The sequence below is a fragment of the Vidua chalybeata genome, chromosome 27, assembly GCF_026979565.1.
Source record: "Vidua chalybeata isolate OUT-0048 chromosome 27, bVidCha1 merged haplotype, whole genome shotgun sequence".
Lineage (NCBI taxonomy): Eukaryota > Metazoa > Chordata > Aves > Passeriformes > Viduidae > Vidua > Vidua chalybeata.
In genome coordinates, this window is record NC_071556.1 from 3,401,829 (window position 1) to 3,429,229 (window position 27,401).

At 38.9% G+C, this 27,401-nt stretch overlaps 1 protein-coding gene across 6 annotated transcripts in view; it reads left to right on the forward strand.

Moving 5' to 3' along the window:
* EPS15L1 (epidermal growth factor receptor pathway substrate 15 like 1) overlaps window positions 1-26,902 on the forward strand; it is a 42,324-nt gene extending 15,422 nt beyond the window's left edge. For 4 of the 6 annotated variants that reach the window (XM_053965763.1, XM_053965767.1, XM_053965764.1 and 1 more), the window contains 10 exons: window positions 96-293; window positions 551-715; window positions 2,651-2,777; window positions 2,899-2,949; window positions 3,348-3,484; window positions 4,516-4,576; window positions 4,948-5,030; window positions 6,547-6,679; window positions 21,717-21,922; window positions 26,443-26,902. In XM_053965763.1, coding sequence (XP_053821738.1) covers window positions 96-293; window positions 551-715; window positions 2,651-2,777; window positions 2,899-2,949; window positions 3,348-3,484; window positions 4,516-4,576; window positions 4,948-5,030; window positions 6,547-6,679; window positions 21,717-21,922; window positions 26,443-26,589 — 1,308 coding nt within the window. In that variant the 3' untranslated portion in view covers window positions 26,590-26,902. The remainder of the gene's footprint in view (window positions 1-95; window positions 294-550; window positions 716-2,650; window positions 2,778-2,898; window positions 2,950-3,347; window positions 3,485-4,515; window positions 4,577-4,947; window positions 5,031-6,546; window positions 6,680-21,716; window positions 21,923-26,442) is intronic. The other 2 variants (XM_053965766.1, XM_053965768.1) reach the window with 2 other exon arrangements.
* Window positions 26,903-27,401: the final 499 nt, after the last annotated feature.

Sequence of the window (27,401 nt, forward strand, 5' to 3'; positions counted from 1 at the left end):
GCTGTACCACTTTCTATTACTTACTGTAAATTCAACATTTAATAAGTCCCTTTTATTCTGAATTTCACTCTGATTTTTTAACTGTGTTGTTTCAGATTTCATCACTAAAAATGCAGATTCAGTCTCAGGAATCAGATTTAAAATTACAGGAAGATGACCTTAATAGAGCAAAAGCAGAGCTGAATCGCCTCCAGCAAGAAGAGACTCAGCTGGAGCAGAGTATCCAGGCTGGAAAAGTGCAGCTTGAAACAATAATCAAATCTTTAAAATCAACCCAGGAAGAAATAAACCAGGTATTCACTGTGCTTTATACAATTTTTTTGCTTCTTGAAATGAGTTGAAAAATAATTTTTCAGAGGAGGAAAAAGTCCTGGTTCATGAAATAAGCCTTTTTTGACTGGTGTTTAGTAGGTAAATTCCTGGTTTGAGTCAGGAAGCATTCAATTCCTGTGGGAATCAAATGCCACAGTCAGGCACCAGTGTTTAAGGAGAGTGTAAGAATGACAGTGTTCTTGAGTGTGTAACATGCTACAGCATTTTTCCTTCTCAGGCAAGAAGTAAACTCTCTCAGCTGCAAGAGAGCCACCAGGAAATGAATAAGAGCATTGAAGAATACAATGAAGCTCTCAATGGGATTCATGGTGGGAGTCTGACAAATTTAGCAGACATGAGTGAAGGCCTTGGGCAGACAGAAAGAAGCAATTATGGAGCTATGGTAAAAAAACTACTGTTACTTAGTATATTTTACACTAATTAAGCTTCTGACTTGCACCTTATCTGAAGGATTGTTTAGCTAGTTTTTGGCACATGGTCTTGTGGATTTGTAACCTGTCACATGGTCAGTCTCAGGACAGAGGTGGGGCTTTATTTCCAGTTTAGTGTTTCATTTTTTCTTGCATTTTTTTCTTCTCCAGTTTACCAAGGTGAAACCATCTTTTGCTGTAAATTTTCCTTTATCATGTATTTCCTTCTTATTTCCAAAGGAAGCTCTACAAATTTCTGCTTTACATTGAGCTGTATTTATTACATATCTCATGCTCCCTTTCTGACAGGATGGTTCTCTTTTGCTTAAATAATTTCAGCATCACCTTTCTCATTTATTATGTTTTTATTTAATCAGTATTTTTTCCCAAACCATAAAATCGTTCAAGTTCTTAAACATTTTTCGAGTCAATTTCTTTTGGGCATCTAATGTTGATTTAGGTATTAAATATTCCTCTAAAACACAAGAATTTTCTTTTGTTTTTTAAGCTTATTTCTTCTCTTAAATATGACAATATAAAAGCTGCATACTTGCTTGATTCTGCTTGCACATCTATGTGACCCTTCCTCATTGTGGAAACATATTTATTGTTGTAAGCACAGTATTTGCTATGGGTTTAATACAAAGTTGAATATATAATGTGTTCATAAATATTTACCATTTATAAATAAATATTTACCATTGCTGCCTTTATGCAGTACTTCACACTTGCTCTGTAAAAACAAACTGCTCAAAAGAAGAACGGTGTAGATAAAAAAGAACAGTGCATTGAGAAACGTACTAAAGTACTTTAGTGCTTAGTTTCTGTGCTTGCATGGCTTGCATAAATATATTTAATTTCCAGTGAAAACTTCCAGATGTTTTCTTGCAAAACCTAGGAGCCACTTACTGGCAGAAAACACCAGTCTATGTTCATAGCAATTTTTTTTAAACCATTGTGCCACTTTCCTGTTTCTCAATTCTTCCTTCCTCTTCCTTCTCTCCCCACCTCCCTCCTGCTGTTCTGAGAAGTATTAATTAGGATATTTTCATTTGCATCTTGTAAAGGGATGAAAGAAATCCTGTCCCTTTCTGGTGTTAGGGGCAGTGTAAGTGGGTAGTTGTTTCTGGATATTCCTTTTGCTGGGATGGAATGGCTCCCATTATCCCTGGAATTCTGCTGTGCAGGTGCTGTCTTGCACTTGGGGTTTCATCAGAGACCTCCAAACAAGACCCAAGCCAGGGGTATCATGAAAATGATTGTCATGAAGGGGTTTCATAACTGCAGTTTGCTGCTTGTTCATGCAGGATATTTTCTGCAACTTGACAAACGTAGATTTGGCCTCTGCTGGGAAAACTCTGTCATCAAAATGTTGGGGTGACTCTTCCTGCATGAAGTGCTTTATCATGGGAAATCAGTGTTTGGAGCTTTAAGCTCAAAGATGAGTTAAGAAGAAGCAATCTGGTATCTGACTACTCAGTAGTCATCTGTTGTATTTGTAGTCACAGATTATTTTTATATCCTTTTAAATAAGTATTTTACCTGAAGCTGAGCTATAATGTGGGGGGGGAAATAATTTTTTGATAATGTGATGTTTGGGGTTGGTTTACTTTTGTTATTTAAAGTGTTTGAGAGTTGAATATATTAATATGGGCAACAGTTTAACATTTAATTGCTATATGTACTATTATCTTTTGGTGTTCTGTGTAGCCTTGGGGTACACATTTCCTTGTGCTGTGTAATTACTTCTACTTAGAAGTCACATATTCAGAAAGTTCTTTAGGAAGTAATTTTAAAGACTGTTAAACAGGAACCAAGATAGCATACAATTTCTGCTAAATGGGTAACTGGGCATTTTTATTTTTATCATGACAAGCTGCTCTGATGTTTCTCCTCTTAATTTTTAGGATGATCCATTTAAGAATAAAGCCTTGATGTTTACCAATAATACACAAGAATTGCATACAGACCCATTCCAGTCAGAAGATCCTTTCAAATCTGATCCATTTAAGGGAGCAGACCCCTTCAAAGGCAGTAAGTGACAAATGCTTATCTAGGACCTTGAAGATCAATTGTTGAGTAAATTATATTTTCACAAACTTTTATCATCTTGCTAAATAGTAGATAAAACAAATTGTTTTTCTCTTCTGCATAGGTGACCCATTCCAGCATGATCCTTTTGCAGAACAACCACCTGCTCCAGCAGGTAATAGTCCTTTTTAATGCCAGGACAGATGTAGTATAAACAATTTGTAGCCAAACACAAACATCTACAAACACAAAGGAAGCTTAAAGGTGTCCTTGGCTTCAGATTTTTGTTTTGCATGTGGGAACATAGAAACCCAACAGGGTGTGCATTCAGAATAAATATGTTTAATGAGAAGTGTGTAACTCTTTATTAAGTCTGAAAGCTTCATATAAACATTTACTTGCTCAAACTTAGTAAATACCCTCTGTAGAGAGGTCTCTGGAAGTCTGTCAGATTTATCAAAACACTGTGTTTGTGTAAGAAAAATTGTATCAGTGAGTGTGAGGTCAAATATAGAATGTTCTTTATAGACACACTAGTGCTACATTATATTTACCTTTTCATGCTCCTTCTAGATCCCTTTGGAGGAGATCCATTTAAGGAAAGTGACCCATTTCGTAGTTCTGCCCCTGAGGATTTCTTCAAGAAACAGGTGAAGAGTGACCCATTTACCTCAGATCCATTCACAAAAACTCCCACTTTACCCTCAAAGGTCAGTAATTTTTAAATCTACACTTAATAGATTGCTTTACTATTGACAAGTTTATTGTCTGAAAGCTAAAAGGAGTGTAATAACACAAAATACTTTTTTTCCTAACTGATGAAATATCATTAATTATATTCTTAAAATGTAAGCATGGATTGTTTAGGCAATCAGCAGTGTTCTCTCTGGTTCCATGATAATGAGATGCATTCACCATGAAGGTACTTTTAGGTGGATATTTTTCCTCTCTATTGGGAATTTCAAACCAGCAGCACCCACTCATTCCCACCATTCCCTCCATCCCAGAGATCTCTGCAGTCACACAGTGAATGAGATGGAGGAGCTGCTCTGGCTAAAGGATTCCTGAGCCCTCAGCAGACTCTGGAGCCAGCACAGTGGAGGGACTGCACAGAGCACACTTGTTATGGCCATAGCTGCAGTTCTGAGCTGTCCTGATGTACATGTGTGTGATTGTTTGGGAGGGGGGGAGTATGAATTTCTTGGTTTTGTTTTTATGAGTATTTTCCTCATTCTTATGCAATTCATTGAGTGTTGCTACACAAGACCAGATTCAGTCTGTGGGAAGTTAATTTGTCTTGAAGTATAGGGTTGTACTTAAATAAAAGCTGACTTGTCCAACTGAAGAGCAGCTCTAAAACCATCTGTTTAAAAAGAAGCAGTATAGAGACTCTCTAAATTAATAATAACATAAATGCATGACCTGAATATCCTGTCTGTTGCTTAAAGGCTAAACACTTTTGGGGGTATTTTCATATTTTGCCCTGGTAACTAATGTTGCATATATTTCAGTGGGATGTTTTTCTCACTTGTAGGTACCTGGTGTTGTGTTCAAGGCTATCAATAGCCAAATGCACTAATAATGTAAATTCCATATAATCAGTTGAATCATACTCTGTCCACTGAATAGAGTGGTCTGAAACTGGAAACTATTTGTCTTAAAGCAAGAGATTTTGATAGGCATGAAATGGTAAATGCTCAATCCAGCAGAAAAATAATGATGTGTATCTGTTCTTATTTAGCCTGACCCTTTTGAAAGCACCGATCCTTTTACGTCTTCCAGTATCTCTTCAAAAGGTCCAGGTAAGAAGTAAACATTTTCACATGAAGATGAATAATGAGGTATCTATTTATGAGAGAAGAATCAAATATAAGAATTTAGAATAAGGAGTCTTGTGAACCATTGGTAAAAAGCATCATGGTCTTGTTACAGTTCATGAAGGCTGTCTTTGTGGCACTATGTATGTCACTTTTTTCTTCTCATATTTTCCCTCCAAATAACTGGCAGAAAACTTATTGTTTTGTGGAATTCTCTTTGAACATCTCATGGCAGGTCAAAATGCAGGTGTTTTTTAATCACCTGCCTAGTTTTGTGCTTCATTGGCACCACCAAGCATTCATTGTAATTCTTAAGTATTATTCAAAATAACTTTTTTTCTGCTTATCTGTTCCAGATCCATTTGGAACACTGGATCCATTTGGAAGTGGTGCTTTCAGTGGTGGTGAGGGGTTTGCAGACTTCAGTCAGATGTCAAAGGTAAAGGTTAAAAGGAAAGCAACTGTCCTTTTAAAAATGTATGTACAGACACTTCTTTTAAAAGAGTGTGATATGATTGTAATTTTTCAGCTGACAATCTGGTTTTGTTCATTTTTTTCCAATCAGCCTCGCCAGCTATATAGCAAAGAATTTTCCAGCCCTGTCAGATATGGCAAAGTCTTACTAAGACTGGTAGATTCACTAGGGACAAATAGACTTTTCACAAATATTTTCAAATACCTGATCAGGAGAATAAATTAACTTGTAGTTTTAACTTGTAAAAAGAGGTAGTTGTTGCAGATATTAATATATTTCAGTATCCAGCCTTTGTATAAGTCCTGGAATTTGCTTCTTGGTTACTTCACAGTAAGTAACCTGACTTGTTTCTAAACTTACCATAAAATCATTAAGGTTGGATATTAATTAATTAAGGATAAGGCCTCTAAAATTGAGTCCAACTATTAACAAAATACTGTGCAACTAAATATATGTAACCTAACCTTACTCCACTCGGAACAGTCAGTCAGTCTCTCCCATGTTTTAAATATGCAATTTCTGTTCATTTTAAATAGCAGATGAAGAAAAAGGTCCAGGACACACATGAAAAAAAATGGATAATTGGAAAGGTCTTAGTCTGCTTTCCTGAGGTGGAGTTTGGAATTTACAGTTAACATCAGTGCCCAACTCCTTATATTAGTTCTGCAGTAACACTTGAGCAATGTGGAGTAAATGTTAAAAATAAAATAGGTTATCATTTCACTTTGACTAATTATATTTCTTGGTGGTTTTTTCCCTCCCCTAACTTTTACTATTTTGGGGAGGGTTTTAGCTCTCCACTAGATGGCAACAGCCTTTACCAATAGACATGGCTGGCTTGAGGTAGAAATTTTAGCAAAGGTTTGACTACAGTTTTTACCTTTGCTTCACAAATGAAGATAAATGTGAATTTATCTTCATTTCACAGTGATAAATTTCCCTGCATGGCATAATATTTATGTGCTTCTTAATCAATAAGAGAGTCCTTTAGAAAAGCTGTCTGAATATAGGAAGATTTAAACACATGCTTTTAGATATTCCCTAAGGTTTTGACTAAAAAGTCAAATACCTATGTGTAACTTCAGAGAAGTTTGCAATAAAGTTATCCCTTCTGCAGTGTTTTTCCAGGTTCTGTCATGGTTCTGTTTATTAGAGTGAAGGTCAGGCTGTGGTGTGACTGTTCATTGCCAAATAGTAAAAAGTAAAGTTTTACTTCCTTTTATTTCCTCATCAGCATTTTTGCTAGGACTAAAAGTTCTGGAAGTACTGAAATGATTAAGAGCATAAGGTCTTTTGAATGTTAATGGAATCTTAGCACCTCTGTCATTGGGCATGAGCCTCCTACACCAGTGACAATTCTGTACATCTGCCCTCAGGTTTTGAAGTTAATGCTTTTACTTGACTTAACCTGTAGCTTCATGAAACCACAGGTGTTCTCCAGTGTGCTTACATCCCTTTTCTTTTCTTTTTTCTCATGTAGTCAGTAGCTTCAGACCCCTTTGCCTCCTCTTTTGGAGGGGCAGGATTCACAGATGACCCTTTCAAAAGCAAATCAGACACACCAGCATTACCACCCAAGAAAAATGTCCCTCCACGACCCAAGCCACCCAGTGGTAAGGAGGTTTTCTTCTTTTAAAAGCTGCTTCTTTCAATTTACAGTGTATTGCTGGATGTAAGAACAAGTTGACAGTCTACTGTCTATCTTATATTTCAACCATGGAGGAAGATGTGAAGTTATTGGTAAAATGACAAAATTATCAGTAAACCAGACTGAAACTCTTCAAAGTGGAAAACAGATGATGAGAGAGTGCTATTACAGATATATAAAATCACATGTGGCAGGAAAAAACAAGGAGGAAAAAACCTGTATTTTCTAAGTAGGCAACATATAAGATTAGTAAATGGCATCTTTAAAATAAAGAGGTTTGTTTTTATATGGTAATCTAAATTCAGGATTTATTTCTATTTGCCAGAGAATATGATGAATGCAAAAAAGTTTAAATGGTCTTAAAAAGACCTCTAGGTAATTCTCAGAAGAAACAGAGGCAATGGGGTGTCCCAAAAGCCAAAATACTGGCTCTAGCTTCTTTGTAGCTGAGTAGGAAGGCAGTATGACTGTGGCTGCATCCTTGTCTTGTTTTGATGTTCTTCCTGAGGCATCTGCCACTAGGTACTAACAAGAACAGGGTACACAGTTAGACCAGTCCTGATCTCTCTGTCCAGGTGGGATCATTCTTGCATTTGCACATTAAACAGAAGACACTTTCTGAATATATATGGCTTTGTTCCTGCTTCAAGTCCATTATTTATGGAAATCTGGGAGATATAAAAATCTCATGAATTGAAAATAAGATCTCTCTTAGTGGAGCTTCAATTTCTCTTCTCCCTGCAGTTGTTTTCAAGATATTCAGCTACCAGTGAAACTGTTTAAAGAACTGAAGCCATGTAGTTTCAAGTCTCCTTTTAACAACAATGGTAGAGTTCACTTGATATCAAGAGGGAACTTTCAGTTGGCTCAAAAAAACAACAGAAGCTAGATGCTGCTTATGGATAGGCACAGAATTTTGCATTAAACACATTGATCATCATGTATTTATATATCCACAGACTGTATTAGGAAGCATAGTACAAAGAGAACAGATCCATCATTAATGTCTCCTGCAGTGTGTGGATTCTCTGCCTTTCTGCTGCTGCATTTTGGAGCAGAGCAGGCAGCCTGTTTGTGACAGGTATTGTTGATCTGGCTGGTTTTGCAAACCAGTTATTCTACAACAAACTCCTTGGATAATGTGAAAAGTGCTTACTTATTACCAGGGTATCCTTAATGTCATTACCTATGCCATAAATTGATCCAAGATATGAAAGATGCCATTTCACACAGTAGACTTAGAAGCAGACCATTGCAGCAGCATTACTTTGTTCCTATTGCTGTGATTTTATTGCTTAAGAGATGATGGTGCACCCTAAAACCCTGAAAGCAACAAATGAAAGGTTTTTTGTAGGTGAGTATAGATGTAAACTTGTCAGGAAATGCTCTAGGATTGTAGAAAAGCCCATGAAGAAGTTTGTTCCATGCTTGCTTTGTGTATTTTCTAGTACTGAGTTACTAAAGAGTTTTCAGTAATTTAAAAAAACCCCACATAATATGCCATGTTGACAAATATCAATCACTAGGACAGACATGAATAAAAGGAGAAATAGAAAAGCTGAAGGGAAGCTTATTTCACATTGTGAATGATGTTATTTTTCTTTATTTGGTTTTCAAGAAAAGAATTCAAGTGGCCATCTTTCAAAAAAGTTCCTCTATAAAATATTTTAGAGTTAACAGGGCCTATATAAAGTTGGATGATTCAAATAAATACCAGATATACCTATGTAATCTCTTATATGTGGTTTCTTTCTATTTCTTGTTAGAAACATGATTACTCTTAGCAAATGCAGTGTAATAGTAGCAGGAAAGGTGAGTACTGACTCACCTACTTGAGGGTTTTTGGATTTCTGTGTCCTCATTCCCTCTTTTATACAGTTTGAGGAATTTGAGGAATGTTCAGCTGTATTATTTTGTTTTTAATTTAGACATGTGCAGTCAGCCTTTAATCAGTTGGTTAAAAATGGTTTAAGTGTGTCTCTTCCCCCCCTTCTAGGGAGATACAATATTTGTGAGGTTCCGCTGCTCTACCAAAAGCAAATGTTGTTATGATAAAATAGGCTAAGGAGGAAACAACAGGGTTTTTTTTTAAAACAAATGAGCCTCGTGTGTTTATGCAGTTCTACTCCTCCCTTCCTTCCACAACTAAGGCAATCTTCAGTGGTTACTTAAAGCATGAGAAATTATATAGTAATATAGTGTGATTGTAGCAAGAGATACAGCCATAAAATGTGCGTTAGAGTGGGCTCAGCAACCAAACAACAGAAAGAAGCTTCCGTTGTTTCTTACCTTTCTTATTGGTCTCTTTAATTAAAAAACAAGTAAGTGATAAAGATCTTGCTGAAGGATGAATAAATGCTAATTGTTACCAGACAAACCTGTAATTTGCCTTTCTGTTCCAGGCTCGTACTCTTTTTAGTAAAACTGTTCTTTCTGTTGGGGGGGGAATTTCATATTGAAAAACACTTTTGTGGTTTGATTGCATTTTGGTAGGCAGGTGCAAAAAGCTCTAAAAGGAAACTTTACTTGTCCTCAAACCTCTGCAGTCAAGTAGAAAATAGAAATACTTTTGCAGAGCATTGGAAGCTGTCTGATTTCCCAGGCAGTTGATGGTGGAAACTAAACAGGATCCACCAGGGATTGTTCCTGATTAGCCCTGATTTGGTGCTTTTCTTTATGAGAAGCTTTTGCATGTGACATGCAAACATTGTCTGATATCCCATTGTGGGATTGCACAATGTCCTGGACCAAAGTGTGCCACCCACCTTGCCCATGAGTCTCTCTTTTGTCCAGATGAATGAGGAGTTTGGCATCAAGACTCATTCCTTCATGAAAACAAAGAGCAAACAGAGCAAACCCTTGGAGCTGAGCACAGGATCAGGGAAACACTTAAAATCATGGCATGTCCTGACTTGGAAGGGACCCATAAAGATCATGGAGCCAAACTGCTGGCCCTGCACAGGATACCCCAACAATCTCACCCTCTGAAAGGCTGAAAGCATTGTCCCAGCACTTCTATTGAGCTCTGCCCAGCACCCTCAGCATTCCCTGAGCTCCATGCCAAGCCCTGGCACAGCTCCAGCCCTTCCTGGCCTCCTGTCCCTGGCCCAGAGCAGAGCTCAGCCCCTGCCCCTCTGCCTCCCCTCGGGAGGAGCTGCAGCCCCCGAGGAGCCTCCCCTCAGTCTCCTGTGCTGCAGCTGAACCAGCCAAGTGCCCTCAGCCGCTCCTCAGCCCCTTCCCCAGCTCCGTGTCCCTCCTTGGGACACTCTCCAACAGCTTTGGGTCCTTCTGACCTTGTGGTGCCCAAAGTGCCCCCAGCACTGGAGGTGAGGCTGCCCCAGTGCAGAGCAGAGTGGGACAATCCCTCCCTTGCCGGGCTGGTGATGCCAGGCCTGGTGCCCTCCAGAACTTTGAGCTGCTGTGGCAGCAGACTGGTGACTCAGATCCAACTTGCCACCAACCAAGGACTCCCAGGTCCCTTCCCACATGGCTGGTCCACAGCCTCTTGTTCCCCAGTCTGACCATGCATCCAGGGCTGCCCTGGCACAGGGGCAGGATCTGGCATTGACATGTTGAGGATTGCCCAGCCCTTTCCTTTGTCAAGATCTCTGTGCAGAACATCTCTGCCTTCAAGGGAGTCAGCAGCTCCTCCCAACTGTGTGTCATCACCAAACTTACTTAAGGCTGCCTTCCAGTCCCACATCCAAGTCCTTCATGAGGAAGTTGTAGAGTGCAGGTCCTGAAACGGAGCCTTTTGGACACAACCTCAGTTTACCATATAGTGATGGTCAGAGCAAAAGGCCTTCAGATGTAGCTGGAAAGACCTCTAAAAAGAGTTTGTGGTTCAGGGGAGCTGCTCTCATATCCAGGTTCTGGACACAGTCTTTGCACAGCGTGTAGAGAAACTTCTCTGCTGCTGCTGGGGTTGTCACTAGCAGGATTGCAGTGGATCATCAGGTCTGGTCCTACACATCCTGACCTGTTCTGCTTGTAGAGTGAAAATGGGTTGGTTGGTTTGGTTTTAGTTGATATTTGGGTTTTTTTCACAGCTGGAACATTGAGGAACAGCTGTGATCTGAGTGTATTAGCAGATAGTTCAGTTCACAGCTCTCTCTGGTTGGTACTGTCAGGCAGGGATAGGTAAACCCTTATTGTGTGGCATGCATTAGGCACCCTTCAGATCCATATCTTTCCCTTCTTGAATACTAAGATTAAGAGAGGGTCTGACAATCACGAGATTATTTAATTAGATTTGTATCTTGGGTAGAATCTCAGCTTTATGCTAGTTTTGTTTATCATAAATAATTTTCCTTTTTTCTTACTCTATTGTTGACCAGTCTGTCAAGACCTTTTAGATGTTTCAAAGTCCTCATCTGATCCTTGCTTGGTCCAAGAGAAATCTCATGCTTCTTTTTATGGTAAAATACTCTATTGAGTATTTATTCAGTGTAACTGTTTTGAGGTTAAGTGCAGAATCTTTAAAGAGAATTGGAGGAAGGTTAATAACTCAGTGAATCCCAGTAGAGAATAGCAAGGAGAAGGTGTTCCAGAAGGAGCAAATCTAGATTCTAGTGTACCTCAAAGCTCCAACTTAGTGTCTCATGAAAAGATTTGGAACATCACTATCTCTGTCCCATACATGGTTTAAGATTCTCTTTAGGTTGAGGAAGATCAGCCAAGAAAATGTTCTTTAGCTCTTCTGACGAGACTCTTCTAATGCAAATCCCAAGAGAGTGTGGTGCATGTTCTTCAGGAAGGTATTCATCTCCAGGAAGGTCCTAATGGACATTAGGTTTCATAGGGCTCCCCTAGGACTTGGCTGGAGTAATTTGATGTTCACCAGGTGCTACTGGAGAACTTGCAGGTTTCTTTGGAGAGGGGTGGAATGTTTTGTAAATTTATTGATTTCATATCTTGAATAATGCTCAAAAAAGCACGGAAGAAATGCCAGTGCTTTGTGTAACAGCTGGGATAAATAGAAAGAAAATAATAGTAAAGTATCTCAGCATTCTTAAACAAAGGTGCCCTGTGACAAGGATCTACGTTCCACTGCACAGTATTTTCTCAAACTCCCCTAAAACATTGCTGAGTTTTGTAGAAGTACATTTTATTTGCTGGCAGAGGACTGCCTGTGCTGTTCAGCACTACCAAACTTCTGATTGCTTTATATTTCTTACGGAGGTTCTCAACCTTTATGGGACTTTGGTGTAATTAAGGATAAAAAAATATGAAAGAACTGGTAGACTGAAACCTGTCAGTTAAAATGGCTCTCGTAGGTTCTCACAGATTAAAAATTATGTTTTCTGCTGTGAGCTGCAGATTGAAATCAGTCAGAGTTCGCCGCTAACTAGTTTCTAGGTAAAAGTTGTTGATTACAGAAAGAGAGAAACAGATTTTTTTTTTCTTTTTCTTTTTTTTTTCTTTTTTTTAAAGTACAGGAAGTTGCTGTGTGGGTGTCAGTGATTGGGTTATAAGTAATATGCTCTAGTGCTTTGATCGTGGGACCTAGTGCTCATGCCCCACCCTTACCACTTCCTTTCGGCGCAGCCCCATGCATTCCACATTGCGGTTATAGCAGCGCTGTTAACCAGTGAGATTAACCACTACTGACAAGCATCTGACACATTACTCTCTATGCTCTGGACTCCTTGTCAGGCCCTTGAGTTCCTGAAGGAAGCCTCTCTGTATCCAGGGAGGATGAGCAACACTTGACCCCTGCTGTTACAGCCCTGCCTTGGTGATGCTGTTCATGAAGGGTGTGAGGAGAAGACACAGGTGTTTGTGCTGTGTCTGCCTTCTGTGCACCCTTTCAGACATGAGAGTTCCTTCCCCATCAGCCACAACAGGAGTGGGTGTGACCTGGCTTCCAAAGGGACAGGGCACGTTGTAGGATGCAATCAGTTCCCAGTGATAACCTTGCATTGTCTTGGGTTTTAGCACTGACTGTTCCTGTAGGCCTCCTCAGGGATGGGAGAGGTAACACACACAAGTGGCAGAGAGAGAGTTTAGTGCCTTTAAGGCTGCTGGTGCATTCAGTGACCCTTACCCACCACTCAGTATTCCTGCAGGGTGCTGAAATGAGAGGGTATAGTCAGTGTCACCAGGTAACAGTTGGCATCCTCCAAACAAATGTTACTGGCCCTGCTCAACTAATGATGGTCCAGGTGCACATGCTTGCTGGAGAAGCTCAGAGACAACATTTTTTGCCATCAACAAGTTCTTGGATGAATGTGATTCTGGCTTAATCCTGATTCCAGGAGTGATGAAGTACCCAAATTTCAGGATGCATGGAGAACCCTAGAACTGGCAGTAGGTTCAAAATGGCTTCTCATGCAAAAGTCACCCTGAAGCCTCCAAACTGGCACCCTCAGTGTTTCCATGACTTTGTGCTGGCAGCACTCCTACCTTTAAGCTTTAAGATCCTTCCCATTCAAACCATTCTGGGGTTCTGTGATATTAATGGAAGAACCTCCAGCCTTTCCTTAATTTTTATTGCTTGCTTATAGTGGTTTTCACCTTTCTAGCCTTGAAAGAATAAAAGTCCTAAAAACACAGGAAGAAAAGACACTTTTCAGTTTCAGCATGCTGCTTTCTTGCAATGATTTTTAATAAACACAATTATTTTAATAATTTTTATTATTAAAATAATGTTTAGCTTGTATAAATGTTATTATTTATGTTACTGTATATTAGTGATTAATAGAGGTAGTGAATATTATGTTAATAATGAACTTTAGAATGCTAGTGCACTTAAAAAATTTCAGTTTTTCTTTGGTGTGCCAACGTGTAAATAGCTGAAAAATACAATGTATCTTGGAAAGTATAGAATCAGAGAATCTCAGACTGATAGGTGTTGGAAGGGACATTAAAGATCATCCAGTTCTAACCCCCTTGCCTTGGGCAGGAAAACCTAGACCAGGTTGTTCCAGACTGGCCTTGAACAATTCCAGGGATGAGGAGTCCACAGCCCCTCTTGAGTAAATTTAAAGGAATAACATACTGAATTCATCCTGTATAAGAAATAAATTATGGGGTTACTTAGCTGCTATTCGAAATACAGGTGTTAAAATAAATTCCATTGGTAAATTGCTATTCCACACTGCACATGGGGAGTTTGTCAAAAAACTTCAGCTTTGTTTAGTGATCCATTTATATTTTGTAGCTCTGGTCTATGATGGCAACTGAATATTGGCTTTTCAGAGGTTAGTGGTTAACACCTCTGTATTAACCTTTTTGAGTTTAGGGCTTCAGTGTTGTTCTCACAGTGTTTTTATTACTTGTTATGGTTTTGAAATGTTAAAATACTGAAAAATTAAAGGGGACAGTAGCCTGCCTTGGGCTAGGGAGCACGACCCTGATCCCTCAGAGAGACCTGGCTCTGTGCAGCTCAGACCTCAGTGCAAACACAAAGGTTTGCAGTGTTTGAGTGACTAGAAATTATTACAAAAGAATAGTAATGATGTTACTGATTAATTCAATCAATCAAGGTGTTAGGGTTCAGTATTTCACCAAATCACTAATTACAAGGCTGCTAGATGTATTTTGCTGTCCTACCAAAAAAAACAGAAAAGGCTGATTCAAGCAAAATCTGGCTGATAAACTCCTGTTTTTTCATCTTGCCAGTTGGCTGATAAATGATATCTGAACATGTTGGTAGCTTAAAAATGAAAATGGGTCAGGGGTTTAAGATCTTAAGAGGTATTCAGGATCTTAATATTGTGTTTATTGAACCAATCTGCAAACTTAGAGCTGTGCTGAATGTTGTAATCCATCACCTACAGAAACAGTGATTCCCTAATTTGAAGTGGCCATCCTTTGCCTGTCCTTTGCAGTGTGGTTGCAGAAGGTTGTTGTCAGCCCCAGAGAAGCTAGAAGTGCAAGAAAAATTACCAGCAGAGCATCTTTTTGTTCTGTTCCTGTGGTGCAGGGAGCTTGCAGGGGAAATTGCAGCTGGATTTGCCCACTCAGGTGCTCATGGTTATGGAGGGATCCTGAAAGAGGCACTTTGACCTCAAAGCTTTAGTGATTAGATACCCAGATAATCACACACATGCATGTTCCAGGTTTCTTTGGACCAGGATTGTCCAACTGAAAGTTTTATAGTCACTCTTTGGGGGTGTCTTTTGTACCCCTGGGGCCATTTCAGAAGCCTCTTGCTCCTTCTGTGTGTAACCAGCTGCTGGCTCAGCTCAGGGCAGTGCAGGCAATGTTTGTGCAGCTTCTGCTGCTCCCTTCCTTTGTGTTTGATGCTTCCTCCTCCTTCATGCCAACGATAAATATAGTTCTTTTTTGTATGTGTCACTTCTCTAAATTTAAGGCATTTTATGGTTTGACTGTTTTTGCAATTTTAGACTTATTTCTCATCTTTAAGGCAGCCCAAGAGCACTGGCAATGCACATTGACCTCATGTTGACACTTTCCAGTGTGGTAAAGAAAGCTTAGATCTTTGCTACTTTTTGAGTTGCACATGTAAATGGGTTTTAGTAGTGTGTTTGCCTAAGATGTGAGTTTGTCTCAACTAGATCAAAATTAAAACTTTACAATTTGTTCAAGACTGTACAATTTGTTGGTATCTTCCTTGTAAATGCAGGCCAAAGTCTGTATGCTTTGTCTTGTGCATTTACTGAGTTCAGTTCTTGAAAGAAAATGATGTCTTGTGAATACTTAGTGTTTAAACACATCACATTTTTGTGGACTTTTTTTTTTTTTAACTTGCACCATGTACAGTGTCCCCATGTAGAAGTTTGCTTTATGTATTTAGTCAGATGAATTTTAAAAGAAAGAAGCCATGTTAGGTATAATGGAGGTAATCAGGAGTTAGGAACAAAAGAAAGGATTGTGTTAATGAGAAAAAGATATTGTAATATAATTCCTTTGATTTAATTTAGATTTAACTCTAAATTATGTGGAGTTATTGAAGTTATGGGTATCAGTAATTTGATCTAGAGCAGGGTATATAGAGTTCTGTTCTTTAATCATTGTGAGATGACAGGAGTGTTGGGATGTTTATTTGTGCAAGATACCACACACCTGTTTCCTTAGAACTTTTTCAGCACCCAGAGTTATTCACAAGTACCCTGGTGCCTGTTTACCTTTATTTTTTCCCCTTATCTGTAGCCAAGAGTGAGAAAATCAGCCTGAAAGTTGTGACTGACAGGAAAAGTTTTTTTTTTATTTTTTATGCCTTCTAGAAGACCTGACAGTTGCATTAGAGCACAGGCATCCCTTGTTGTGTAGGATAAATGACTCATGGGTGGAGCACCTGCCTGGCCACAAGCTAAAAATTCCATTCACGCTTTGATTCTCTTGTTTATGCTGGCCTCTGAGAGTCAAGATATTTCAGTACTGATGGTTGAAAGAGGTTGTCCAGAAGCTGTTTCAGAGCAGATTGTTGGGCTGAACGTGTAACGATTTCTCACCTTTCAAGAAGTTTGTAGATTGTCAGAATGTTGCTCTTAAGCAGAAGTTTTTGGTGAACTGAAGGTGCAGACTTTGCAAATATTAAGCAAAAACAGTTCTGAGGGGGTTTGGCGAGGGAAAACTTCTCCCTTCTGTTGCAAAAAACATGTGATTTTTTTGCAAAGAACATAATCAAGTAGTTGAGTTTGAAATAGCCCCTGTTGAAGACAAAAAGCTCCTAAGTATTCTGTAGAAAATGTAGTTTAATGTAATGAACCTTCAGGCAAAGTTTGAAACTAGTAATTTTTTTTCTGTGAGTTCAGTTTATGAAGGTGTTACTCTGCATCACTGGAGGAGCTGGATAATCTTAACAGGATGGTGGAAAACATGCTGAGTAAGTTGGGAATGAGATGTAAATTTGGTAAACTGCCAGGAGAAAGATGTGCTGGGAGGCACCTGAGGCTTCTTCTGCCATGTGAAAAAACAGGAGAGGTGGAAGTCCTGGGATTGTATGCTCAGGTATAATCACAGGTATAACTCACCTTAACTCACCTTATCACTCCTTATCCTCTGACTTCTTAAAGGCTATTTTTCAGTTTAGAAAGTATCCTGGAAATGAGCCCTTGTTTAGTGAAAGTTTAAAGCTGTGTCATTTCCACTCTCTCCTGTTTGCCCATGAGCATGATCCATCCAGGCTTCAAAGGCAGGAAAAATGCTGCTTCTCATCATTTAACAAGATCTTCTTCTAAGCAGAAAGTCAGGCCCAGCATTGAAACATAGAAATATTGAGACAGTTCTAAATATTTCACTTTATTGTCAATATCTTGTAATTCAATAAGACAAATTTTGTGTTTGCATCCTACCAGTGAGGTTAAATTTGCTTTGAAATATAGATCTCAGCCCTCCAAACTCAAGTTAGCTGTGGGGTATGAAATGAGATAAGCCCTTTGTATGGGTGGAGTTCACTGTAAGTAACAGCACTTGCTGTGGTAAACCATTTTGTTCATCATCTCTTTTTGCTGAAGTGAGTCCTCGGTGTGGTTTGGGTGCACCACTTGGGTAACTGCTGAAACTGCTGTGGTTTCAGAATAGGACCTGTTTTGCTTTTTTCTGAACTTCTTTCCCCTGAAACTATTAGCAGAAAAATCAAATAAGGGTTACAACTGTTTGCCTGCCATACCTCAGAACAATGAGCAGAGTCATGTACAAATACAGCATTTTCCAGCAAATGGAAGATGAATGCAATCTTAGTTATGACTATATTTTGCATGATTTTACCAATGTCCATCACTACAGTTGATAACCTTTTACTGTGCTTTGGGTACTTTTGCTTTATGTTGTAGAATTCCCATATCCACATTCTGGACACACTAAACATGGGACTACAAAAATCTTTGTGTAGTTAAGTGCACAAACACTACAATGGGAGACTTAAACTTGCTGTAAGCCAGCAAAGACATCAGAAAGATAATGCTGGTGTTGTTCTTACTAATTTGTGGCTAATAATTGAATAAACTTGAACATCTAACTGAACCAAGCAAACTTCTGCCAGGCCTCAAAACCATGTTTGCAGATTGTGGCAGGATAAAGCAAACTGTGAACAACATACAAAGGGCACTAAAAGAGAGAGGGATTTGGACTTGGAGTTGAGCTCGATGGTCCTCGTGGATCATCAACCTCGTGGTTGATGTATTCAGAGTAGGTGCTGCTCTTAAAATTGCTCTGCAAAAGATAAACTTCATTGCATAAAGGTTTCCCTCTCACTATTTTTTTTTCCAAAATAGAAAAATTACCACCCTATTCTATTTTTTACCATCTAAAAATCTGAAGAAAATGGCACTCAGTGTGTAAAATGAAAGCTTTTAATATCATTAGCAGTAACTCTCATTACATGGTGACATTTCCTCTACAACAAAGTGATTTTTTTGTGATCTTTTGTGAAGATGAAGCACAAGAAACCCTGATGCTCTATGCAGGTTCAAAACCACCCAGGGCTTTGTGCAAAAACCTTAAACAGGCCACCCAGAAAAACCAGTCTTGCTGAACAAATACGTTGCAAACCCAGCGTTTGTGTTAACAGTCACCAATTCCACAAAGTGGTTTCGCTAGCAGAAGATTTAACCTAAGAAAAAAGCAGCTTAAAATGGATCAGTTTTACCTCCATCAATCCAAATTGGTTTTGGGCAATCCAGGGTGAAGTATGAGGAGCAATTTCCTTGCTGGTAACTGGCAATAGAGGAAGGGGAAATAACTTAGAGGGCTCTTGTTTTGCCTTGACCAAAAGTTGGAAATGCAGATACTTTAATTCTCTTTGTAATTCTCCAAGGCCAGTTTGGATGGAGCTTGGAGCAACCCAATCTAGTGGAAGATGTCCCTGTCCACAGCAGGGGGTTAAAACTGGATGAGCTTTAAGGTACCTTCCAACCCAAACTATTCTGGAATTCTGTGACTCTAATTTAAAACAAGTTAAAATAAGTTGCTCTTTTCTGTGGATGTTGAGTTGCTCATCCCTTGCCAGGCTTGCATGTCCCTTGGCATGGGATGGCTGTGGCAGTGGTGGGATCTGGAGGCCACCAAGATGGGCAGGAAGGAAGTGCCAACACTCCATTCCAGAGAGCAAAAGGTGCCCTGTGGAGGGGCAGGTGTGGTGAGGCAGGGTCTGTGCTTGTGAGGAGAACAATTTCCTGATTAATCTGTCACTTCCTTCCATGAAGGACAAAGCCTGATGTGCCTCTCTTTAGGAGTCACACAGGTTGCTGCCATGGGGATCTGTGTATCTATGTCACATGTGTTGTCCAGGATGGAGCACGTACTGAACCATGGAAAATAGTGCTGGGGTGTGCTTTGAGAGATCTCCTTTATCTTCAGCTTCGAGGCAGCTGAACCAGTGTTATTTCTAGAAACTTTCTCAAACCTCGTGGATGTGTTGATAGAATGTCTCCCCAGAGCAATGGTCCTGGCCCCAGGGCTGCCAGGGCTCAAGGAGCTCCCAGGCCCAGGGTGGGATTGTTGTGGTGCCTGTGCAGGGCCAGGGGTTGGACTGGGTGATCCCTTCCAACTCAACATGTTCTCTGATTCTATGAATGTTGTAAGTTCTCTGGGCAGTCTGGAGTATCCTTAAGTTTTAAAAATGTTGTGGATTTTCTGATGTGAATCTCTTTTAGTCCAGTTTAAATCCAGTCATCGTTTTCCTGATGGAAGACTTGCAGGACTATGATCAAGTTCCCCTCAAACTGTCAGGACTAAACAAATCCAGTTCTATCTCCTTCTGCACGTGCCTTGTATTCCATGTCTCTCTCTGTCTGCTTGTTCAGCTGGGGACTTGCTTGCTTCCCACTTTGCATGCAGCTCGATGCCTGCGAGTGGTGCCAGTATTGCACCCGAGTCTGACGTTGACACTGCACTAATGAGAGTCTGTGTGATTCCCTCAGCTCCATGTAAACCTGATTGATTCCCTCAGCTCCATGTAAACCTGATTTCCTCAGTTCCCTGAATACCCAATTCCTTCACTCCATGTAAACCTGATTGATTCCCTCAGCTCCATGTAAACCTGATTGATTCCCTCAGCTCCATGTAAACCTGATTCCCTCAGCTCCATGTAAACCTGATTCCCTCAGCTCCATGTAAACCTGATTGATTCCCTCAGCTCCATGTAAACCTGATTCCCTCAGCTCCCTGAATACCCAATTCCCTCAGCTCCATGTAAACCTGATTGATTCCCTCAGCTCTGTGTAAACCCGATTTCCTCAGTTCCATATAAACCTCATTCCCTCAGCTCCATGTAAACCTGATTCCTTCAGCTCCACGTAAACCTGATTCCTTCAATTCCATATAAAACTGATTCCCTCAGCTCCATGTAAACCTGATTTTCTCAGTTCTCTGGGTGCCCAATTCCTTCAGCTCCACGTAAACCTGATTTTCTCAGCTCCCTGGATACCCAATTCCCTCAGCTCCATGTAAACCTGATTTTCTCAGCTCCCTGGGCACCCAATTCCCTCAGCTCCATGTAAACCTGATTTTCTCAGCTCCCTGGATACCCAATTCCCTCAGCTCCATGTAAACCTGATTTTCTCAGCTCCCTGGATACCCAATTCCCTCAGCTCCATGTAAACCTGATTTTCTCAGCTCCCTGGATACCCAATTCCCTCAGCTCCATGTAAACCTGATTTTCTCAGCTCCCTGGATACCCAATTCCCTCAGCTCCATGTAAACCCGATTTTCTCAGTTCCCTGGGCACCCAATTCCTTCAGCTCCCTGTCCACACGTGCCTCTGACTCTGGGAACAGAGGCCAGCTGAGTACAAGGGAGGATGGCTTTTGGCTGGCCCCGGCGTAGGAGGGGCTGAGCTGGGATTTACTGGAAGTTGCTGGATAGGTGATTTATTCAGTGCAAGTTTGCTGATCTTTATTTCCCTTTGATAAAAGCATTTCCACAGATCTGAGCACATATTGTGAAGTTCATGAGCATATTCCAAAGTGCTTTCTGAAAAGCTCCCAGGCTATGATTTAAGTGTGAAAAGCACACTCTGAAATTTGGGATTTGATTCCATTTCTCTGTGCTTTCTTAGTATGTATATCATAATGGGAATGAATGATAAGATTCCTATTAAATTATAGTTCAAATAATTGGATATTTCAAAACAGCTCTATTGTTACAAATCATGTATGAAATTCAGGTTATTATGCAGAAAGTTGTAAGTATTTATTTATTTTGAGAATATTTCTAGATTTTCCTTTATCAAGTACATATTGCAATCAGGAATGTTCACCCAAGGAATATTTTCCCTGGAAGCTGGATGAACACTTCTCAGGAGCAATCTTTTTTTTTTTTTAAGGTGGGGCAGGAGGAGAAGAAATATATCTATCTGTTTAATGATTTGACCTCACAAAATAGTCTTTTGGCAAGGGGAATTAATCACCCATTGAGGCTTTAAGTGCAACAAATGAAATATACACATATTTATGAGTATACACAGTAATTCCTGTGATGTCATTTGTTGTTGGGGTGGAATATAAGAACAAACAGTCACCCACAAAAGGTGGGTTGTGGAGCAAACACCCCAGAGAGAGGTGATTCCTTAATCAGCCTCCTTTTCTTTTTGTATGTGATGGTAGAAGGATAAACCAGTTCCAGGAAAACAAGCAGAATGTAGGCATTCTGTCAAGTGACAGCTAAGTTACTCTTTAATCCTATTTAACATGACTTATCTTTAGTGACACATGTTTTTTTATTTTGTCTTCTATATAATACCAAACTTAAACTTGAATTATCTCTAATCCTGGAAAATCAAAGTCATACTTGTCAATTTTTTTCTGACCAAATGTCTTTATAATGGGTTTCATCATTTAAAATCTTGATGGTATTACTATTTTGGTATGTATAAGATAATAAATCCATATAAATAAAACAACTGTTTTAGATAATTTGCATTGAGAAATGAACACCATTATATTTGGTTCAATTTTCACCCACCCCAGGAAGGATGGATGATGCTTAAGTGTATCAGCACAATTTCCTATTTCAGGGCTTTGCATTGTCCATGGTAAGTAACTTCTCTTTTTCTCCTTTTTTTTTTTTTTTTTTTTTTTCCCTAAACTTTCCAGGTAAAAGTACTCCTGTAAGCCACCTTGGGTCTGCAGATTTTCCCAAGCCCCATGATCCATTCCAGCCATTTGGGGCTGACAGCAGTGACCTGTTTCAAAGTAAAAAGGGGTTTGGGGACCCATTTAGTGGAAAAGATCCATTTGCTCCCTCCTCTTCAAGTAAAACTTCTAAAGACTCTTCCTTGGGGTTTGCAGACTTCAGCTCTGTAAGTTAAGTTCCTTGTCTCTGAGCAAACCACTTTCTGCTCTGCTTGCAGCAATCTCTGTTGGGTTTTTTGTCTTACCTGCAAACCTACTGTTCCCTGGCTTCTGTCTCTCAGTACCTTCATGCTGTCCTCATTGTTTTTGTATTAATATTTCTGTAATAAAAAGGCGTTATTTCAATAAAAAAGAAGTTTCATACTAAATTTTCAAGGGTTTACGTGCATTTAAATTATTTTAGTACAGTTGTGCCTTTACTCTCAAATTCTTTGTAGCAGAATCTGTGTATTGTTTTTGTTGCATGGAGGCTATTTTGTAAATGGATTTTTGGGAGCCAATGATGTAAAGACTCAAAAACAATTGATATTGAACATTTCTCTAGCAATTTTGCCATATTCTGAGAAGCAAATCCTTGAAGGGAAAGTTTCTAATAAGTACTTGTAACTGTTTGTGGAGAAAATTCTGACATTTGCTGTATATGATGGAATGTGGTCATAGAGAGACACAGAAATTGAGACAGAAATTGAAAATTTAGCTGTTGAATTTTGTTCCTGTTAACTGATGTTGTAGAAAAGACAGAGAAAACAAAATGGTTTTGTAGAACCAAGATAGAAAGGTCCACACTGCACTCCAGAAGACAGTCCCAGAAGGTTTGGAAACAAAGCCAGGTCCCCATTCAATTAAAAATATTGGGGTTTCCAAAGCCTGGCTTTGGTTTTAGTGCTGGAATTGGGAACCACTGTAAATGCAATGGTGGTGTGGTTCTTATTGCTTCCATAAGTGGATAGAATCTGTTCCATCCACAGCCTCAGGCTTCTTCCTCCTTTCACATGTTTTTGTTTTCTCATGTTGCCATGCAGTAAAATTGCAAACTTAACTCTGTTCCTTAACCCTGCTGGACACAGGTCAGTGTTCAACAAGGGGAGATATTTAAGCTGAATCTTTCTTTGTTTATTTTTAATGTTTTGGGTTTTTTTTTTTCCTAGTTACTATTTAATATTAAATGTGTATCATTTTCCTATTTGATATTGTTAGCTGAGGTCATCTGTGCAGACTTTAGTTGGCCTCAGGGCATTAATTTATCACTTTTGAAACGTCCACGTTCAAGATTTGTTGTATGTTTGACCACAGCTAGTTGGATTTGCACAGTTAAATTCTGATTGTATACAAACTGGTGACATTCTTAATAAAAATAAGACACAAAACCTGCTTTATCTGAAGTTTCTTCAACAACATCTAATTTCTTCCTGCAATGAAAGACAAATGATGGAATGGAATGACTGTTACCCAGTTGTCATCTTACTTTCCAGACTGTATTTCTTAAGTTAAAACTTGGTTTACTCTGAGTGATTGTATCAAATGATTAACCAAAATCTCTGATCCCAGTCCTAGTGGGTGCTCCAGGGTCAAATTTGCTGTGCCACCAGGTTCTCAGCTCAGATTAACTTTAGAAGATAAGGAGCAAGTAGGAAAAATGAGATAAGGAGCAGTAGCCACTTAATAATTCCTGTCAAATGGCATTTCATCAAATGAAATCAATTTTTAAATCAGTTTTCTGAATTAATTTCTCCTCCTGTAGGAAAAAAAAGAAATGTTGACTGAATTTGGCTGAAAAGACAGATTTGATCCCTTCTCTCCTCAGTTCATGGGGTTTTTTTCCTTTTCTATGACACAATTATGCTGCTACACTTGACAATTTCTAATCCTTCTGCACAATGTTTTAAATGTGCCAGGTACCTTGAAATGATTGAAAATATTCTGCTTCTCTTTGCCTCATGGTTGGGAAACTTGGTCCATAATGGAAATGAAAATCAGTTTTACTTACAGAAGGTTTTTGATGTCTTCTTTGAATCCGTGGAATCTGAGAACAGAATCATGTAGAACTGAATAATCAACCAACCTGATTTTTAATTGAAATCCTTGACTGTTGCAAGAAAGAACATGAGAACCTTCATTATATTTTAGTAGGAAAATCTGGTGGTTTTTTGACACACTGGCAAATTCATGCACCCAGAGTTTGTGTATTTTTTTTATTGCATCCTTAACTTTGTTGCTGTCATTAAATATGATTCATTGGAACAAAACAGTCTGTTGGTAGCTCAGATTTCAGGTATTTCTGGGCTCCAGCTGCAGTTTACAGAACAAGAAAAGCCATTTTTCTGCCAAGAAACAGAATGCTAAGCACTAAGCTTTTTGTCTCAGTACAAGCTGGAAATTCAGTACACACAAATTAGTGGAGTTTTTTGTGATTTGATTAGTCTTGCTGCATTCTGCTGGTTTCAGCTATGCCTTGGGTCTGACTGTACTTCTGAAAAAGGAAAGGAAGGTTTTAATGCAATTACACATGTCACACATATTTATAGACTTGTTGAAACCTGGACATATGCAAAAAAATTGTTATTGTATGAAATTACCTGTAAATTACCTTTTGATAGATAATCTGTGCAGGAATCTGTGGCATTAATGAACTGTTCTGTATTTATTTCACTACTCAATGGTGAGAGTTATCTCCTGAAAATTGTACTTTGTGCCAACCACTTGTAATAAGGCACATCCAGATTTGTTTCCAATGAATCACTTGCCTATTTTTTCCTTTTTTTTTTTTTTTTCCCACTCAGCACTTTTAACTGCAAAAATATAACTTGTGTTCCATAAACAAGTTATAATTGGGGCTGTCCTAAACTTTGGAAGCCTTATCCTGGAATGGAAGCCATAGAAGTAAAACTGGTTTCTCAACATTAAAAAAATATCCCAAATAGTTTGACCAAAGCATCTTTTATTTCTGAAAATAGTAACCATTCATTTATTCATTTTCCATCCCAGCTGTTGGATCTGCCTAAATTCCTGGACTAAGCAGAGAATTCCTGCTTCCATTTGTATCTGTCTTTACCCTGAAAAAAATTAATCTATTTAAAATCTTAATGAGCTTTTCAATCTTACCTAGCAGCTGAGGTTATTTAAATGAGGAATGTAGTAGGGTAAAAGTAAAATATCAAAAGGTGTTGCACTTCTGTTGTATTTCAGTAACATCAAATGCAAAGATTCTCATCTAAATTTTTATAGCAATGACAGCAGAGATATTGCATGAAGAAAAGGTTTTTTTTTTTTTGCATCAAATCATCTCTAAAGTCATACTGGAAGAAAAAAAATGAGGAATGATGAGCATCCAGAGGCATGATTAAATTATGAGTGAATGAGAATTGGGCTTGGGTTAAAAGAAATTAAAATAGACAGATTTATTTCAAAATACATAAAAAAATAAAAATTACAGATACGCTGCAGAGTGGAGGAGGAGGCTGGGGTGGGACCATCACAAATGTTTATGCAGCTAGGCAGGGTTTAGCACTATTTGAACACTCAGGTCAATATTTCAGGCTGGTCTGGGCAGGTGTAGCTGTGTTTGTTTGTGCCATGGCACAGCAGGATGTGCTCAGAGTCACCATGTCCTGGGCCACAAGGAATTTTTGCAGTATACATCCAGCTGGAATTTTTCTCCTCAAATAATATGTTTTCCTGCACACACAGAGAAAAAAAAATCCTCAAAAAAACCCCAAAACAAAACCCAAAAAGCAGATTTTAGAAGTGGGCTTTAATGGAAACATTTGCATGCAGCTGTTCCCATCCTCCTCCTCAGCAAGTGCTAAAATTAGCTGGGAACAGATTAGATTTGAGTTTGAAATTGCTCTGATTTCAATAAAACAGTTTCAGATTTTGTTCAAAAAGTTCAAACAAGCAAACTTTTGCATCCTTCACTGGTAAATCCTAGAATATCATTTTGGACGAGTTTTGCTGCACTGTGCTTGTGTTTTGGGGAGCCCAAACAGGTTTAGGAGCTGAATGTTACAAAAATGTGATATTTTCTTAGTGTTCTCTGCTGAAGTCAACTGGATTCTCTCACATTATTTCTTACTGGTGAAACTCTGTGTGTATTTTATGAACAGCAACAGTTTGGGTAACTTTTGATTTGGTGATGAAACTTCCCACATGTCAGCAGTGTCCAAAATCACTTCTCAAACCCCTCACCCTTAGCAGGAACTACCACAATAAAACTCTCTGTTGTGCACAAGAATAAATAACTATTAGCATTACCAGCTATTTATTCTTAAAAATGGTTGTAGTTGCTGTGCTTCCAAACCATTAACTTCCTTTTTTTATGTTCTTGTGGAGGTTTTTTTTTGGCAGTTTTCAAACCCAACTGAGCCACAGATGCAGGGACTTGCATCCCATGTGGGTTAATTTCCAGGTGGGAGGAGGAAGAAAGTAAGGAAATTAAATAAGGAGGTAAAGGAAGGAAGAATTAAGGAAATAAATCAAGGGAGGAAGTGAAGGAGGAAGAAATTAAGGAAATAAAGGATGAAGTGAGGAAACCAGTGAGTGAATTTCTATGTCAATCTAGAACTGCCCTAAGACAGCCTGGTGTACTTCAGCTGTATATTTAATAAGTCTGATTCTTTGTATTTTTTTGCATAATTTCTTCGAGCTGGTTGGTAACTTCATTAATTCATTTTCCATTTTCATTTTTTAGTTTGGAAATGAGGAACAGCAGCTGGCCTGGGCGAAGAGAGAGAGTGAAAAAGCAGAGCAGGAAAGACTGGCTCGGTTGAGGAGACAAGAACAAGAAGACCTTGAGTTGGCCATTGCTCTCAGTAAGGCTGACATGCCAAACTCTTAAAGAGGGTCTTGGCCTCCACCCTGTTCAAGAGAAACCTTGGAACAAAGCTTTTATAGAAATACGAAATCCTTGGTTTATATTTGTGAAAAGAATTTCAGTCACCTTCAGATCTGAACAGGACTGGCTGGTTGTGTCCGACCAGGCTCTGTGTGGATTCTCGAGTGCATCATCTGCAGGAAACTCTGTATAAGCTGTATTATATGTTCTAGAGAAAATTTATTGCTTGTAAGAAACCTAATGTGTAATCCTAAGGTACCGAAAGTTTCTTTATCTGAAACACAAATGTTGCATAGAGTAAACTGCAGCTTGTGAATCTGTTTTTTTTTTTTTTTTTTAATAACCTGAATTCCACTGGGTCTTTGAGGCTGCAGTATGGATTTCAAAGGAAATGTCATAAAAAGAGAATATTTATAGAATTAGCTTTCACTTGTTACATTTATTTAATAATTCATGGTAGGCTAATCAGTATTTCTTCTGCATCACCTATGTCAAACCCTAAATTCTTTAGTAGGTGGTCCCTTTTTATCCAGAAGTTGTGGCTTTTACAAAAGAATCTGACAATTTATATATGATGGATGCAGTGAACTCTATAAAACAGTACAAATTCGAAGACTCTAGAAATTAGTAGTTCTTCTAATTTAAACATTTGTTTGCATTGATTTTTAATAATTGTGTAAGACTAAAAGTGGGAATTAATTCAGTTATAGTAAATGGGATAAGTAATTTAGCAGTTAAATTATGAAGCAAAAATTTGCTTTATTGTAAGCAAATGGGATTGCAAGATGGTGACACACATTTGGGTGCTGCTTTAA